Below are 15,000 nucleotides of genomic sequence, written 5' to 3'. Positions count from 1 at the left end.
GGCTCTTATATACAGCATGTTAAAATGCTCTATATAAGAGCCCGGTGGTGGTGGCCGCAGCTTATACGCCAAAAAAGTGGCGACAGGTTCCCTTTAAAACGGAAAAAAAATGGTGACGGCTGCATCCATCTGTAAGGCTGTGATCATCCGTGTGTCGGAGGTATACGTTGGGAAGATTCCTGAGATGTCTCCATCTGAAGGTTGTGACATTCTATTGTATGTGCATGTAGTAATAATAATAATATTTATTCATTTATATAGCGCTATTAATTCCACAGCACTTTACATACATTGGCAACACTGTCCCCATTGGGGCTCACAATCTAGGTTCCCTATCCGTAGGTTTTTGGAGTGTGGGAGGAAACCGGAGTACCCGGAGGAAACCCATACAAACATGGGGAGAACATACGAGCTCCTTGCAGATGGTGTCCTTGGTGGGATTTGAACCCAGGACCCCAGCGCTGCAAGATTACAGTGCTAACCACTAAGCCACCCCATATACTGTATGTAGACCTATGTAATAAATGTTACTTCACTTCTTTTAAACGGCCCTGTCAGCAGGTTTCTGTAACCCACTCTAACATCTTCAGTAATGCTGAATGAATCCATACTTTATTTTAGCAGTTCGTGTTTACATTTTAGAGAATTCACTTATCCATTATGGCAAGGAGCTGCAAGTGCAGGGGGCTTGTCCTGCATTTACATCTCTCCCCCACTTCCTCTGCCTATTGCTGGCCCCTTGTCACCGACCGATAAGGGACTCTTCTCATTGATCTGCTCCAAAGCCCGTACTCCAGAGAGTGCTTTATTAATACTGGTGTGCGCTTTAAATCTGAGCCCTGTCGTATACTCACCTTCTGGCGGCTTCATGCTTTTCCGGTCCCACGGCATCTTTTGACAGGAACTTCTGACTGGCTGGAAGTCCGCAGTTGCATCACAAGCTCCTAATGCAACTCTGAGAGCTAGAACGAGGCTCTCATAGGCTTATATAGAGTTGTGACCTCTGCCTTGCTCCATGAAACACTGGAGCCTCTGGCAGGTCACAAGTTACCAGAGACTGACTGCAACAACTCTGGAAATAGATGAAGACGCCGGAAGGTGAGTATAAGGCAGGGGACTTGCTTTAATGTAGAACTCCATTTTTTTTCTTGCACTCCTGGAGTGGTGCTTTAAATGCATCTCCCAATGAGTATGAATAGAGCGTCAATCGGGCAGCTTCTTATCTGATGCTCTATTTTATAATGGGCCTAAAAGTGGAATCCATCGCTTGGACCCTCGCCGATCAGTAACTATACATGCCTGATAACTTGTTTTCTCTGGACAGCCCTTTTACATTAATAAGCACTGTTTGATAGTATTGTATTTCCAATGTCAGTTGGTTCTCTACGGACTTCACTCCAGGAGGGGCAGCGTAGTCATCGCGTGTCTTGTTACATGTGATGTGTTGTGATTAGAACCTGCGGCACTAATAGACAAGCAAACACGCCTCCAGAGAGTCCTGTGTAATAACACTCCTTTATTTGGAGTGGTGAAGGTTATCAGGGTGTTTGTCTTCTTGGAGCTGTTTGTTTCTTATATTTAAAGGGAACCTGTCAGCAGATTTGAGGCCTATAAGCTGCGGCCACCATCAGTGAGCTCTTGTATACAGCATTCTAACATGCTGTATATAAGAGCCCAGGCCAGGGGTATGACATAAAAACACTTTATAATACTTACCGAACGGTCGCGCGGTGGGCCTAATTGGCGTCTCCGTTGTCCGGTGCCGCCGCCGCCTCTTTCGGCCATCTTTGTTCTCCTTCTTCTCTAGCCGCGGTGCATGACGCGTCCTACATCATACACACTCGCCGGCATTCAGGTCCTGAGCAGGGCAGATCAAAGTATTGTAGTGCACCTGCGCAGGACCGGCGAGTGTGTATGACGTAGACGCATCATGCACCCAGCCTTCAGAAAGAGGACGAAGATGTCCGAAAGAGGAGGAACCGGACAACGGAGACGCCCATTAGGCCCACCACACGACCGTTAGGTAAGTATTATAAAGTGTGTTTATGTTATACCCCCGGCCTGGGCTCTTATATACAGCATGTTAGTATGCTGTATATAAGAGCCCAGTGGTGGTGGCTGCAGCTTATACGCCAAAAAAGTGGTGACAGGTTCCCTTTAATAGTACTTTCAGCCTCTGGTTTGGAACTGCTAGTGGAACAAGGTGTAGGTATAAGTATAAGAAGTTTCTAAATATAAGATTATTGCCAAATCATTCCCGTCATGGTTGGTGTTCAAGCTTTATATTATTTCTCGCAGACCCCGACGAGGTGATTCTGGCCCTGGTCCACGCAAACAAAAAGAGCTTCCCACAGACCCACCATTCACAGCATATGTGGGTAATCTTCCATTCAACACTGTACAAGGAGACATAGATACTATCTTTAAAGAATTGAGCGTGCGGAGTGTGCGGTTAGTCAGAGACAAGGAGACGGACAAATTTAAAGGTAAGACCACTGCTTCCTCATTTCTTGTTTTCAACATGGGAAGGCTCTATTGACCTCTGCTTTTGTGACATTTCTGTTCTGCTCCATCTTAAAAGCAGAGCAAAAATGGCAGCAGTACTAGATCCGAATCATGGTGGCTACCCGTGGTCCCCTGACATTATTTGTACATGACTTTGTAGTATTGTCCAGCTAGGAAACTGTGGGTTTGTGTTTAGGATTTATTAGATTTTTCAACTTTTCAGGTTTCTGCTATGTAGAATTTGATGATCTGGAGTCCCTTAAGGAAGCTTTGTCATATGATGGTGCAGTAAGTTTTCATTTACCTTTTTTATTATTTATTTTTTTTAAGGCAAAGGGATGGTCTGGGAATTTAAAAAAAAAAAAAAAAAAAATTATATAAATAATAAAATAAATAAATAATGGGGTGATATAGAGAAGAGTACGTATGTAGAACCTGTGTGTATGCATGTATTTTGCTCTTTTCAGCCCCTTTGTCCAGTGTGTGCGCTCATCTCTATTAGCTGTTGATAATGTATGAGATATATAAATATCTATATATCTAATATATGTAAATATGTGCATGTATTTGTGTGTGTGTATATAATATATAAATTTGTGTGTAAATATATATATATTGTGTGTATAAATTATATGTATGTATGGTGGGCCATTTATATGGATACACCTAAAGAAAATGGGAATGGTTGGTGATATCAACTTCCTGTTTGTGGCTCATTAGTATACGGGAGGGGGGAAACTTTTTAAGAAGGGTGGTGACCGTGTCTGCCATTTTGGATCCAAATTTACTTTTTCCAGTGAAAAATGGTCTTGTAACACATCAAACTTATTGAGAATTTCACAAGAAAAACAATGGTGTGCTTGGTTTTAATGTAACTTTATTAGTTCATTAGTTATTTACAATTTTATGACCACTTATAAAATGTGTTCAAAGTGCTGCCCATTGTGCTGGATTGTCAATGCAACCCCCTTTTCCCACTCTTGACACACTGATGGCAACACCCCAGAAGAAATGCTAGCACAGGCTTCCAGTATTCGTTGTTTCAGATGCTGCACATCTTGTATCTTCACAGCATAGACAAATGCCTTCAGATGACCCCAAAGATAAGTCTAAGGGGTTTAGAACGGGAGACCTTGGTGGCCATTCAACTGGCCCATGATGACCAATCCACTTTCCAGGACACTGATTATGGGTGTCAGGTCTGAGCATTACTACATAATGTGTTGGTGCACCACCAAAAGTGTGACTCCAGCCTAACCGAGGTATTCACCTCCATGCGCAGCTCACACTGAACAAGCTGCAGCCTCCACACACTCCCCTCTGCTCAACCTCTCCAGCAGTCTGAGAAACCCAGGTGAACACTTGCCCTGCTTCTCAGTCACAAATAGCTAGGTGCATCTTATGAAGACCTGCAGTGCTGGGATTTAACTCAGTCCTACCTGGCTGTGCTGCATACATTCCACTCCTCCTTTGCCCGAAGCCTAGTGCTGGGCTCAATCTGCCATACAGAGCTTTAAATTGACCTAAGTGGGAGACTCATGCTTGATGATATGAGGGTAACCTAGTAACCCCAAGCACATGCCCCTATTTTTGGCCATGCTGATTTTGGGAACGTGGCCAAGTTTTCTGCCACGTTGACACCTGTAATATTGACTTCTTTCTGGGCCACCAAGCAAGGAGTTTCGAGCAGATCTCGTTGGTTGCCATAGTATATAGGGAAGGGCTTATTTTTCCCTGGTATTTGTATTTTATAGTTGTCCTCTCTCTCTCACTTTTTCCACCACCTCGTAGGGTCCCTGCCAATATGTTGTAGGGCTAGCGCCAATATTATTATCGCCAATAAGCCGGCTTGTTAATAATGTAATATGAGCTAACACCTGATATTAATTATCACTATCAGATTTGACTAACAATAATTAATATGATGTAACATAAATACGCACTTAATGTTATCTATTCCTTTGCTATATAATATTATATATACCCTCGGCGACTGAGATGACAGTGTTCTAATAAACAATATCTATTAAACACACTCAAAAGTCTACAGGTGTGTGTGTGTGTGTGTGTGTGTGTGTGTGTGTGTGTGTGTGTGTGTGTGTGTATATATATATAATATATATATATATATATATATAGCTACTCGGTACCGCAACAAAAAGCACAATATCCAATAACACAAAACTCACAATATTCTATAAGTTCTCACCCACGTCACACATACATGAATGTCCACCCGAATTCCTATCACTAACTATCCCTATGGAGATAAAGGGGTTAATACCGCAATGCAATCTGGAGGGGAGCAAAGCAAATGTTAATGATACTTAGGCTATGTGCGCACGTTGCTCAAATACATGCAGTTATTCTGCGCTTTGTAGCGCAGCGTAACTGCATGCGTCCTGCGTCCCCTGCACAGTCTATGGAGATTGTGCAGGGGCCGTGCGCACGTGGCGTTTTAGAGCACAGCGCTTCGGCTATTGCCGAAGCGCTGCGTTCTAAGAAGTGACATGTCACTTCTTCCGTGTGCTTTGCCGGCAGCTCCTGCTCTGTCTATGGCAGGAGCTGCAGGCAGAGCGCATGGAATCGGCTTCACTACAGACATTTCTGCAGCGATTTAAAGCGCACATGTGCTCTTCAGATCGCTGCAGAAATTTCTGCAGTGAACTGTACGCAACGTGCGCACATAGCCTTAGTCTCCAGGACTGGCACCAGCTGCTCCTGATGATGGGACAACTGCCACTGATTTTGCTTCTGTGCCTTTTAGGAGGTGCTTTTTTACTTGGCCTTTTACTTTGGTTCCTCAACACCACAGATCATTACTTCTTGCCATATGCGGATAACAACTATCTGCTCCTGGGGAACACCGTTTAGCACACTTACCTTCTTTAGACTACCTTTTAAGTTCCCGAGCTGGACAGCCCCATAGTTTTCTTGGGATGTCTTCAGGTCAGATATATTTGCTTGAACAGATGCTTCTTCATCCTCCATTCTAGCCAGTACAGTGAAAGGATATTCATTGGTTACATCATGTGACTTTTACCATATCCAACTCCTGGCAGCATACCAGACTATTGGGTGCTACAGTTTTAGCCCATGAGTCCCAGAACAATGGAGAATCTCAACCGATAACAGTAGTATGCAAGAAGTACTAGACCGCTCACGCTTCAATGGACACGAGCACAGTCTGTGTATGTCGACCTGGGCCATGGATACACCTTACCCCGAGCCCTCCCGAGAGACTAGCACATGTGGAAGTGTGGCTCTTACCAGGGTCACAAACTTCCTGAGTCCAGTCACAGTAACCATGTTCACCATCCCCTGGCACAGCCGAGGTCTCTCACCACGGTGCAGTATGGCACTGCAGACCGAATGTGCAAAATTTGAGAAGTTCTGGCCTACCAAGCAGTCCCTTGGCTCAGAAAATAAGCTGATACATGATTCAAGGCATAACCCCTCCAACAGACAATTGTACTAGAGATACTTCTTGAACTCGAGGCCCACAAGGTCATCTGCATTCTGGGAATCCCCTTCTACAACCCAGTTTTGCATGGGTTTTGGTGCATTTTATAAGTCAGTCTGATATTACTCTCTCCACCGTATGTACCAGTCTCAGGCTACAGCCACTTTTTCTCCAGGTGTAACAGGCCCAACATCTGGGACCAGGGCGGTTGTCCCTGTTAATAGTGCCAAGGTGCACCCATTGCGTTTGGAAGCTCAGGATTGCTCTCAATTGTCCATAATCTCTGCTTTCAGCTTGCCAAACTTTTTCGCATCCTGCAAGTGCAAGGTCTTAGTACACTTTGTGGCTTTCTAGTAAGGTATGGAGCTAGGACCTCTGTCCACTCTGGGGGCAGATTCTCCCTGTTGGTCAGGCTCTCAAAGATATTCCTGAACAATAGTCATCTGAGTCATTTTTTGTAAGGCTTCCCATACTGTTCCCCTCATACCGGTACCATCAGTTTGGCTGCTGGAAGGTGCCGTCTCTCTGGCTTGGACAGTTTCTGCCAAGAGAACCATATGCTGTTTCAACTGCTGGATTAGTAGATTTCTTGATGGGCCTGCCGTTACTGCTGGACCAGTTGCTTAACGTTCTCCTCCATGCTTTCAGTGTTTTGTAATGCTGTAGCTGCCTTGTACCCAGGAGATTCCATCTTTAGTCTGTCATCCTGTGCTCTATGGGATTTCTGGCCCACATTCAAACACTTATTGTAAGGATTCATACTCTCAGGTAGACAGTAGGCAGACTTCGCACAGTTTTGTTCACATGTGCAGTTTTATTGCTCTCCTAAAACAAGGGATTAAAAAAAACCCAACAAAACAGCCTCTTCTGGGCAAAAAAGGTATAACCGCAAATAGATAATGCAACAGGTACATATGGTTGTGCTCACCCAAACAGATTAGTCTGTTTTCCAGGAGGAAACTTTTTATACAAAGAGGCATGGTCCTAACAGTCTGTGTCGCCTTCAACCTGAGTTCCAGCAATGAAGGAAAGTGGTCGCCTCACATTCAACATCCATAGCAGACTGAGTGACCGGGATGGGCACATGCCCTGGTTCTTAGTCAAAGCTGGCCAGGTGCATCTCATTAAGACCAGCAGTGCTAGGATTTAACTCAGTCAAACCTGGCTTTTCTAATATATTACTGTAGAAAAATGCTGCAAAGTAAGAGGTTTCAAAAACAGAAATATTAGTAGTTATTTTCATCAATTAACATCATGCAAAGCAAATGAACAAAAGAGAAACCTAAATCAAATTAATATTTGGTGTGACTTCTATTTTGCCTTTTTGAAACCGCATCAATTAGGGTACACTTGCTCAAAGTTGAGGATTTTATAGCATCATTATTAGATGTATAGATATAAGTATACAAGATTATAATCAGAATTTTCATATCTGGTTCAGTCATTAACCCCTTAACGACCGCGGGCAGTAAAATTACGTCCTTGGGGTCATAACGTTACTGCCCGCGGTCTGCCGGCAGCAGCATGCCGCGATCGGCGCACATCTCAGCTGTGAAAATCAGCTGAGAAGTGTGCCTGCTAGGCACGAGCAGAATTGTTATCTGCTCGTGCCATTTAACCCCTGTAATGGCGCTGTCAGTATGTGACAGCGCCATTATAAACGCGATCGCGGTAAAGTTTTACTTACCACCCGATACCGGAAGTCACGTGACGTGATCACGTGACTTCCGGTGGTTGTCATGGTAGCACAGGGTCATGTGATGATTCCTGTGCTAGACATGAACAACTTTCACTTTCGCTTTGTACGGAGGCCAGGGAAGCAGGAAGTGCACATATCTGCTGTTTACAGCTGTGTAGCTGTGATCAGCAGATAGTGCAGAGCGATCGGATTGCTGATCGCTATGTCCCCCTAGGGAGACTAGTAAAGTAAAAAAAAAAAAAAAAAAAATTTTAAATTAAAAAAAACCTAAAAGTTCAAATCACCTCCCTTTCGCCCCATTGAATATTAAAGGGTTAAAAAAAAAATAAAATATACACACATTTGGTATCGCCGCGTTCAGAAACGCCCGATCTATCAAAATATAAAATCAATTAATCTGATCAGTAAACTGCATAGCGGCAAAAAAATTCCAAACGCCAAAATGAGTTGTTTTTTTTTTTTTTTGTCGCCACAACTTTTGAGCAAAATGCAATAACAGGCGATCAAAACGTAGCATCTGTGCAACAATGGTACCGTTAAAATCGTCAGCTCGAGTTGCAAAAATAAGCCGTCGCTGAGCCATAGATCCCGAAAAATAAGAACGCTACGGGTCACGGAATATGGCGCAAAACGTGCGCCACTTTTTTCAGACAAACTTCCGAATTTTTTTTAACCCATTATATAAAAGTAAACCTATAAATGTTTGATGTCTACGAACTCGCACTGACCTGAGGCATCACACCCACATATCCGTTTTACCATACAGTGAACACAGTGAATAAAATATCTGAAACAATAGTGCGATCGCACTTTTTTTGCAATTTTTCTGCATTTAAATTTTTTTTACCGTTTTCCAGTACACTATATGGTAAAACCTATGGTTTCATTTAAAAGTACAGCTCGTTCCGCAAAAAATGAGCCCTAACATGACCATATTGACTGAAAAATAAAAAAGTTACATCTCTGAGAAAAAGAATGGCGAAAAAAAAAAACGGAAAGCGAAAAATCGGCTGGTCGTGAAGGGGTTAAACAAAGCGAACAGTGTTGCAGGGTTAGAATAGGATAAAAAAAGTTACAAAAATTCGCTAAATGCTTAACCCCTTCACGACCGGCCGATTTTTCGCTTTCGGGGGGGGGGGTTTTCGCCATTTTTCTTCTGAGACGTATCTTTTTTTTTTTTTTTTTTTTTTTTTTTTTTTCAGTCAATATGGTCATGTGAGGGCTCATTTTTAAGCGGAAAGAGCTGTAATTTTAAATGAAACCATAAGTTTTACCATATAGTGTACTGGAAAACCGCAAAAAAAATTCCAAATGCAGAAAAATTGCAAAAAAAGTGCGAATGCACTATTCTTTTTGAGATTTTCTTCACTGTTTACTCTATGGTAAAACTGATGTGTGGGTGTGTTGCCTCAGATCAGTGCGAGTTCGTAGACGCCAAACATGTATAGGTTTACTTTTATATAAGGGGTTAAAAGCAATTTGAAGTTTGTCCAAAAAAAGTGGCGCACGTTTTACGTCATATTCTGTGACCTGTAGCGTTCTCATTTTTCGGGATGTATGGCTCAGTGATGACTTATTTTTTGCGTCTCGAGCTGACGTTTTTAACTACCATTTTTGCGCAGATGCTACGTTTTAATGTCTGTTATTGCATTTTGCGCAAAAGTTGTGGTGACAAATGTCATTTTGGCGTTTGGAATTTTTTTGCCGCTATGCCGTTTCCTAATCAGATTAATTGATTTTATATTTTGATAGATCGGGCGTTTCTGAACGCGGCGATACCAAATGTGTTTTCTTTTTCGCTCCTAATTGGGAGACCCAGACAGTGGGTGTATAGCTACTGCCCTCTGGAGGCCGCACAAAGAACTACACTTAAAAGTGTAAGGCCCCTCCCCTTCTGGCTATACACCCTCCCGTAGGAGTACAGATTCCTCAGTTTTAGCTTTGTGCGCAAGGAGGTCAGACACGCACGCATAGCTCCATTGTTTTTAGTCAGCAGCAGCTGCTGACTATGTCGGATGGAAGAAAAGAGGGCCCATACAGGGCTCCCAGCATGCTCCCTTCTCACCCCACTGTATGTCGGAGGTGTTTGTAAGGTTGAGGTACCCATTGCGGGTACGGCGGCAGGAGCCCACATGCTGATTCCTTCCCCATCCCTTTTTACAGGGCTCTGGGTGAAGTGGGATTTACTGGTCTCCAGGCACTGAGACCGTGCTCCATCTACAGCCCCTGGAGAAGATGCTGGATGGAGCGGAGTACATCAGGGACATGGCCCTGCTTCCTCAAGGTACTCTGTGTCCCCGTGCATTTGGCGCTCACACCGCAGCATGCTGGGTGTTGTAGTGCGCCGGGGGACATCAGCGCTACGGCGCTTGTGCCATGGCCTCATTCAGCTTCGCTGAAGAAGGCACACTTCTAGGAATCGGTCGCGCCGGCCGCTGGGACTGCGGCGCGGCTGGCACTTGTGGTGCGCCGGGGACTTCAGCGCGGCCCGCGCTTTTACGGCGGCCGCGCTGATAACTCGAGTCCCCGGCTTTTGCGGCCTGCTTCCGTTCGTTCCCGCCCCCGGACCTGCCAGTCAGGAGAGGGGCGGGACGCTGGCCACGTCTAGGAATCGGTCATGCCGGCCGCTGGGACTGCGGCGCGGCTGGCACTTGTGGTGCGCCGGGGACTTCAGCGCGGCCCGCGCTTTTACGGCGGCCGCGCTGATAACTCGAGTCCCCGGCTTTTGCGGCCTGCTTCCGTTCGTTCCCGCCCCCAGACCTGCCAGTCAGGAGAGGGGCGGGACGCTGGCCAGTGCATCAGCGCTGAGGGCTGGAGTCGTTTTTACATACTCCAGCCCTCACAATCGGCACAGAGGGGACACTGTTTCCCGCACTTTTGTTTGGGAACTCCCACGGACCGCCCCTCTCCACAGACGCCGGCAGCCATTCCTGCTGACACGCTGAGCTGCAGAGGGGAGCCGGGGAGACCCAGACAAGGAATTCTGCAGCCTCTTACCCGCTATTCAGCGGGCGGTAAGCAGCCCTCAGGGCTCACCCCCTCTTGTGCCAGTAGTATTCTTAGTATTTTGTTTCTACAAATACTTTGTATTGCATAGCGCTGGTCCCCCTTTGGCTATAGACTCTCTCACATTGCAGAGAGCCAGCAGCATGTCGTCCGTAAAACGCAAGGGTGCCAAGGCACAGACATTATATGCTTCCTGCACCGCATGTGGGACTTTTCTACCGGCAGGCTCCACGGACCCCCATTGTGTGCAGTGCTCGGCCCCTGCGGCGCTTGCACAGTCGGGACCTCTGCTGGACGTGACCCAGGGTGTACCACCTGTGAATGCTGTCCAGGTGACAGGAACTGAGTTTGCAGCTTTTGCTGACAGAATGTCTCTCACTATGTCACAAATTCTTGACACATTGCGAGCTAGGCCTGTACTTCCGGCCACGGACACTGTGCAATCATTGCCCCCTGGTCCCCCTCAGCTCCAAGCTCCGGGACGGGCATATACACCTCAGGGTGAAGACTCTGACTCGGACGATGGCCCCGGGCAGCCTAAGCGGGCTCGCTATGACGGGCCTTCACATTCATCTCAATGGTCAGGATCCCAGCGAGATGAATCTATGGGTGATGAGGCGGACGTAACTGATCAGGATTCTGATCCTGGGACCGCTCTCAATCTAGATACACCAGATGGTGACGCCATAGTTAATGATCTTATATTTAACATCAATAAGATGTTAAATATTTCCCCACCAGCTCCTCTTGTGGAGGAGTCAGCTTCGCAGCACGAGAGAATCCATTTCAGATACCCTAAGCGTACTTTAAGCACTTTTCTGGACCACGCTGACTTTAGAGACGCAATCCAGAAACCCCACGCTTATCCTGAAAGGCGTTTTCCTAAACGGCTTAAAGATACACGCTATCCTTTTCCCCCTGAGGTGGTCAAGGGTTGGACCCAGTGTCCAAAAGTGGATCCTCCAATTTCCAGGCTTGCAGCTAGATCCTTGGTTGCAGTTGAAGATGGAGCGGCACTTAGATGCCACTGACAGGCAGATGGAGCTCTGGCTGAAATCCATCTATGAAGCGATTGGAGCGTCATTAGCGCCTTCTTTTGCGGCCGTATGGGCACTCCAAGCTATCTCAGCCGGGCTTGCGCGAGTTGACTCCGTCACACGTGCATTTGCCCCGCAGGTAGCACCATTGACCTCGCAAATGGCGGCATTCGCGTCGTACGCGATTAATGCTGTTCTTGACGCTACAAGCCGCACGGCAGTGGCGTCAGCCAACTCCGTTGTTTTGCGTAGGGCCCTGTGGTTGAGACATTGGAAAGCAGATTCTCATTCCAAGAAGTGCTTAACCAATTTGCCTTTTTCTCGTGACCGATTGTTTGGAGAGCGTTTGGATGAAATCATCAAACACTCCAAGGGTAAGGACTCATCCTTACCGCAACACAGACAAAACAGACCCCAACAGAGGAAGGGTCAGTCTGGTTATCGGTCCTTTCGAGGACCGGGCAGGTCCCAATTCGCCTCGTCAAAAAAGACTCAAAAAGACCAGAGACGCTCAGATTCTTGGAGGTCTCAGTCACGCCCAAAAAGGACAGCCGGAGGAACCGTTGCCAAGACGGCGTCCTCCTGACTTGCGGTCTCCGATTCCCACACCCGCGGTCGGTGGGAGGCTTTCCCACTTTGGCGACATCTGGCTGTCACACGTCAAAGACCGTTGGGTGAGGGATATTCTGTCTCACGGGTACAGGATAGAGTTCAGTTCTCGTCCGCCAACTCGTTTCTTCAGAACTTCTCCACCACCAGACCGAGCCGATGCTCTGTTGCAGGCGGTGGCCGCTCTAAAGGCGGAAGGAGTGGTGACCTCCGTCCCTCTTCAGGAACAAGGTCACGGTTTTTACTCCAATCTGTTTGTGGTCCCAAAAAAGGACGGATCGTATCGGCCCGTCCTGGATCTAAAGTTGCTCAACAGACACGTAAAAGTCAGGAGGTTCCGGATGGAATCCCTACGCTCCGTCATAGCCTCAATGTCTCAAGGAGATTTTCTAGCATCAATAGATATCAAGGATGCGTATCTCCACGTGCCGATCGCACCAGAGCATCAGCGTTTCCTACGCTTCGTCATACACGACGAACACCTGCAGTTCGTAGCGTTACCTTTCGGTCTGGCAACAGCCCCCCGGGTCTTCACCAAGGTCATGGCAGCAGTAGTAGCTGTTCTGCACTCGCAGGGTCACTCGGTCATCCCGTATCTAGACGACCTGCTTATAAAGGCACCCTCTCAAGAGGCATGCCAACACAGTCTGAAGGTGGCACTAGACACTCTCCAGAGTTTCGGGTGGATTATCAACTTTCCAAAGTCTCATCTAACCCCGACCCAATCTCTGACTTATCTTGGCATGGAGTTTCATACTCTCTCAGCGATAGTGAAGCTTCCACTGGACAAGCAGTGCTCGCTACGGACTGGAGTGCAATCTCTCCTTCAGAGCCAGTCGCACTCACTGAGGCGCCTCATGCATTTCCTAGGAAAGATGGTAGCAGCAATGGAGGCAGTCCCGTTCGCGCAGTTTCATCTGCGCCCTCTACAATGGGACATTCTACGCCAATGGGACGGGAAATCGACGTCCCTCGACAGGACTGTCTCCCTCTCTCAGACTGCCAAGGACTCTCTGCGTTGGTGGCTTCTCCCCACCTCATTGTCACAGGGAAAGTCGTTCCTTCCCCCGTCCTGGGCAGTGGTCACGACGGATGCGAGCCTATCAGGGTGGGGAGCGGTGTTTCTCCACCACAGGGCTCAGGGGATGTGGACTCTGGAAGAGTCCACCCTGCAGATCAATGTTCTGGAAATCAGAGCAATCTATCTTGCCCTGCGAGCCTTCCAACAATGGCTGGAAGGCAAGCAGATTCGGATTCAGTCGGACAATTCCACGGCGGTGGCGTACATCAACCACCAAGGGGGAACACGCAGTCGCCAAGCTTTTCAAGAAGTCCAACGGATTTTGACGTGGGTGGAAAGCAGAGCGTCCACCATATCCGCAGTTCACATCCCAGGCGTGGAAAACTGGGAAGCAGACTTTCTCAGTCGCCAGGGCATGGACGCAGGAGAATGGTCCCTTCACCCGGACGTGTTTCAGCAGATCTGTTGCCGCTGGGGGACGCCGGACGTCGATCTGATGGCGTCACGGCACAACAACAAGGTCCCAGTTTTCATGGCACGGTCTCACGATCACCGAGCACTGGCGGCAGACGCCTTGGTTCAGGATTGGTCGCAATTCCGACTCCCCTATGTGTTCCCACCTCTAGCATTGTTACCCAGAGTTCTCCGGAAAATCAGGTCCGACTGCCATCGAGCCATACTCGTCGCTCCAGATTGGCCAAGAAGGTCGTGGTACCCGGATCTGTGGCATCTCACGGTAGGCCAACCGTGGACACTTCCAGACCGTCCAGATTTGCTGTCTCAAGGGCCGTTTTTCCATCTGAATTCTGCGGCCCTGAACCTGACTGTGTGGCCATTGAGTCCTGGATCCTAGCGGCCTCAGGTTTATCTCATGAAGTTGTTGCCACAATGAGACAGGCTAGAAAACCATCCTCAGCTAAGATCTATCACAGAACGTGGAAGATATTCTTAGCGTGGTGCTTGGCTCAAGGGTTTTCTCCCTGGCCATTTGCATTGCCAATTTTTCTTTCCTTCCTGCAGTCTGGGTTGGAAAAAGGTTTGTCGCTTAGCTCTCTTAAGGGTCAAGTCTCCGCGCTATCCGTATTCTTTCAGAAGCGCTTGGCACAGCTTTCTAAAGTACGCACGTTTCTCCAAGGAGTTTGTCATATCGTTCCTCCTTACAGACGGCCATTGGAACCCTGGGATCTGAACAAGGTTCTCATTGCTCTCCAGAAGCCGCCTTTCGAGCCTTTGAAAGAGGTTCCCCTTTCTCGGCTTTCACAAAAGGTAGTTTTTCTTGTGGCGGTCACGTCTCTTCGAAGAGTGTCCGAGCTAGCGGCGTTATCTTGCAAATCTCCCTTCCTGGTGTTTCACCAAGACAAGGTAGTACTGCGTCCAATTCCAGAGTTTTCTCCCAAGGTGGTTTCTTCCTTTCATCTCAATCAGGATATCACTTTACCATCTTTGTGTCCGCATCCAGTTCACCAATTTGAAAAGGGTTTACATCTGTTGGACCTGGTGAGAGCACTCAGGATTTACATTTCTCGCACGGCGGCTCTACGCCGTTCTGATGCGCTCTTTGTCCTAGTCGCTGGTCAGCATAAGGGATCGCAAGCTTCCAAATCCACCCTGGCGCGGTGGATCAAGGAACCAATTCTTCACACATACCGTTCTGCTGGGC

The 15,000-nt window shown here is 47.2% G+C and overlaps 1 protein-coding gene across 3 annotated transcripts in view; it reads left to right on the top strand.

Moving 5' to 3' along the window:
- Nucleotides 1–15,000, top strand: part of EIF4H (eukaryotic translation initiation factor 4H) — an 80,586-nt gene that overhangs the window by 6,954 nt on the left and 58,632 nt on the right. For all 3 annotated transcript variants that reach the window (XM_075336364.1, XM_075336366.1, XM_075336365.1), the window contains exons 2-3: nt 2,299–2,486; nt 2,729–2,793. In XM_075336364.1, coding sequence (XP_075192479.1) covers nt 2,299–2,486; nt 2,729–2,793 — 253 coding nt within the window. The remainder of the gene's footprint in view (nt 1–2,298; nt 2,487–2,728; nt 2,794–15,000) is intronic.

This window comes from Anomaloglossus baeobatrachus, chromosome 2 (assembly GCF_048569485.1).
Source record: "Anomaloglossus baeobatrachus isolate aAnoBae1 chromosome 2, aAnoBae1.hap1, whole genome shotgun sequence".
Taxonomy (NCBI): Eukaryota; Metazoa; Chordata; class Amphibia; order Anura; family Aromobatidae; genus Anomaloglossus; species Anomaloglossus baeobatrachus.
Note: the sequence above shows the minus strand (reverse complement) of the source record. Positions and strands in the feature narration are given on the sequence as shown.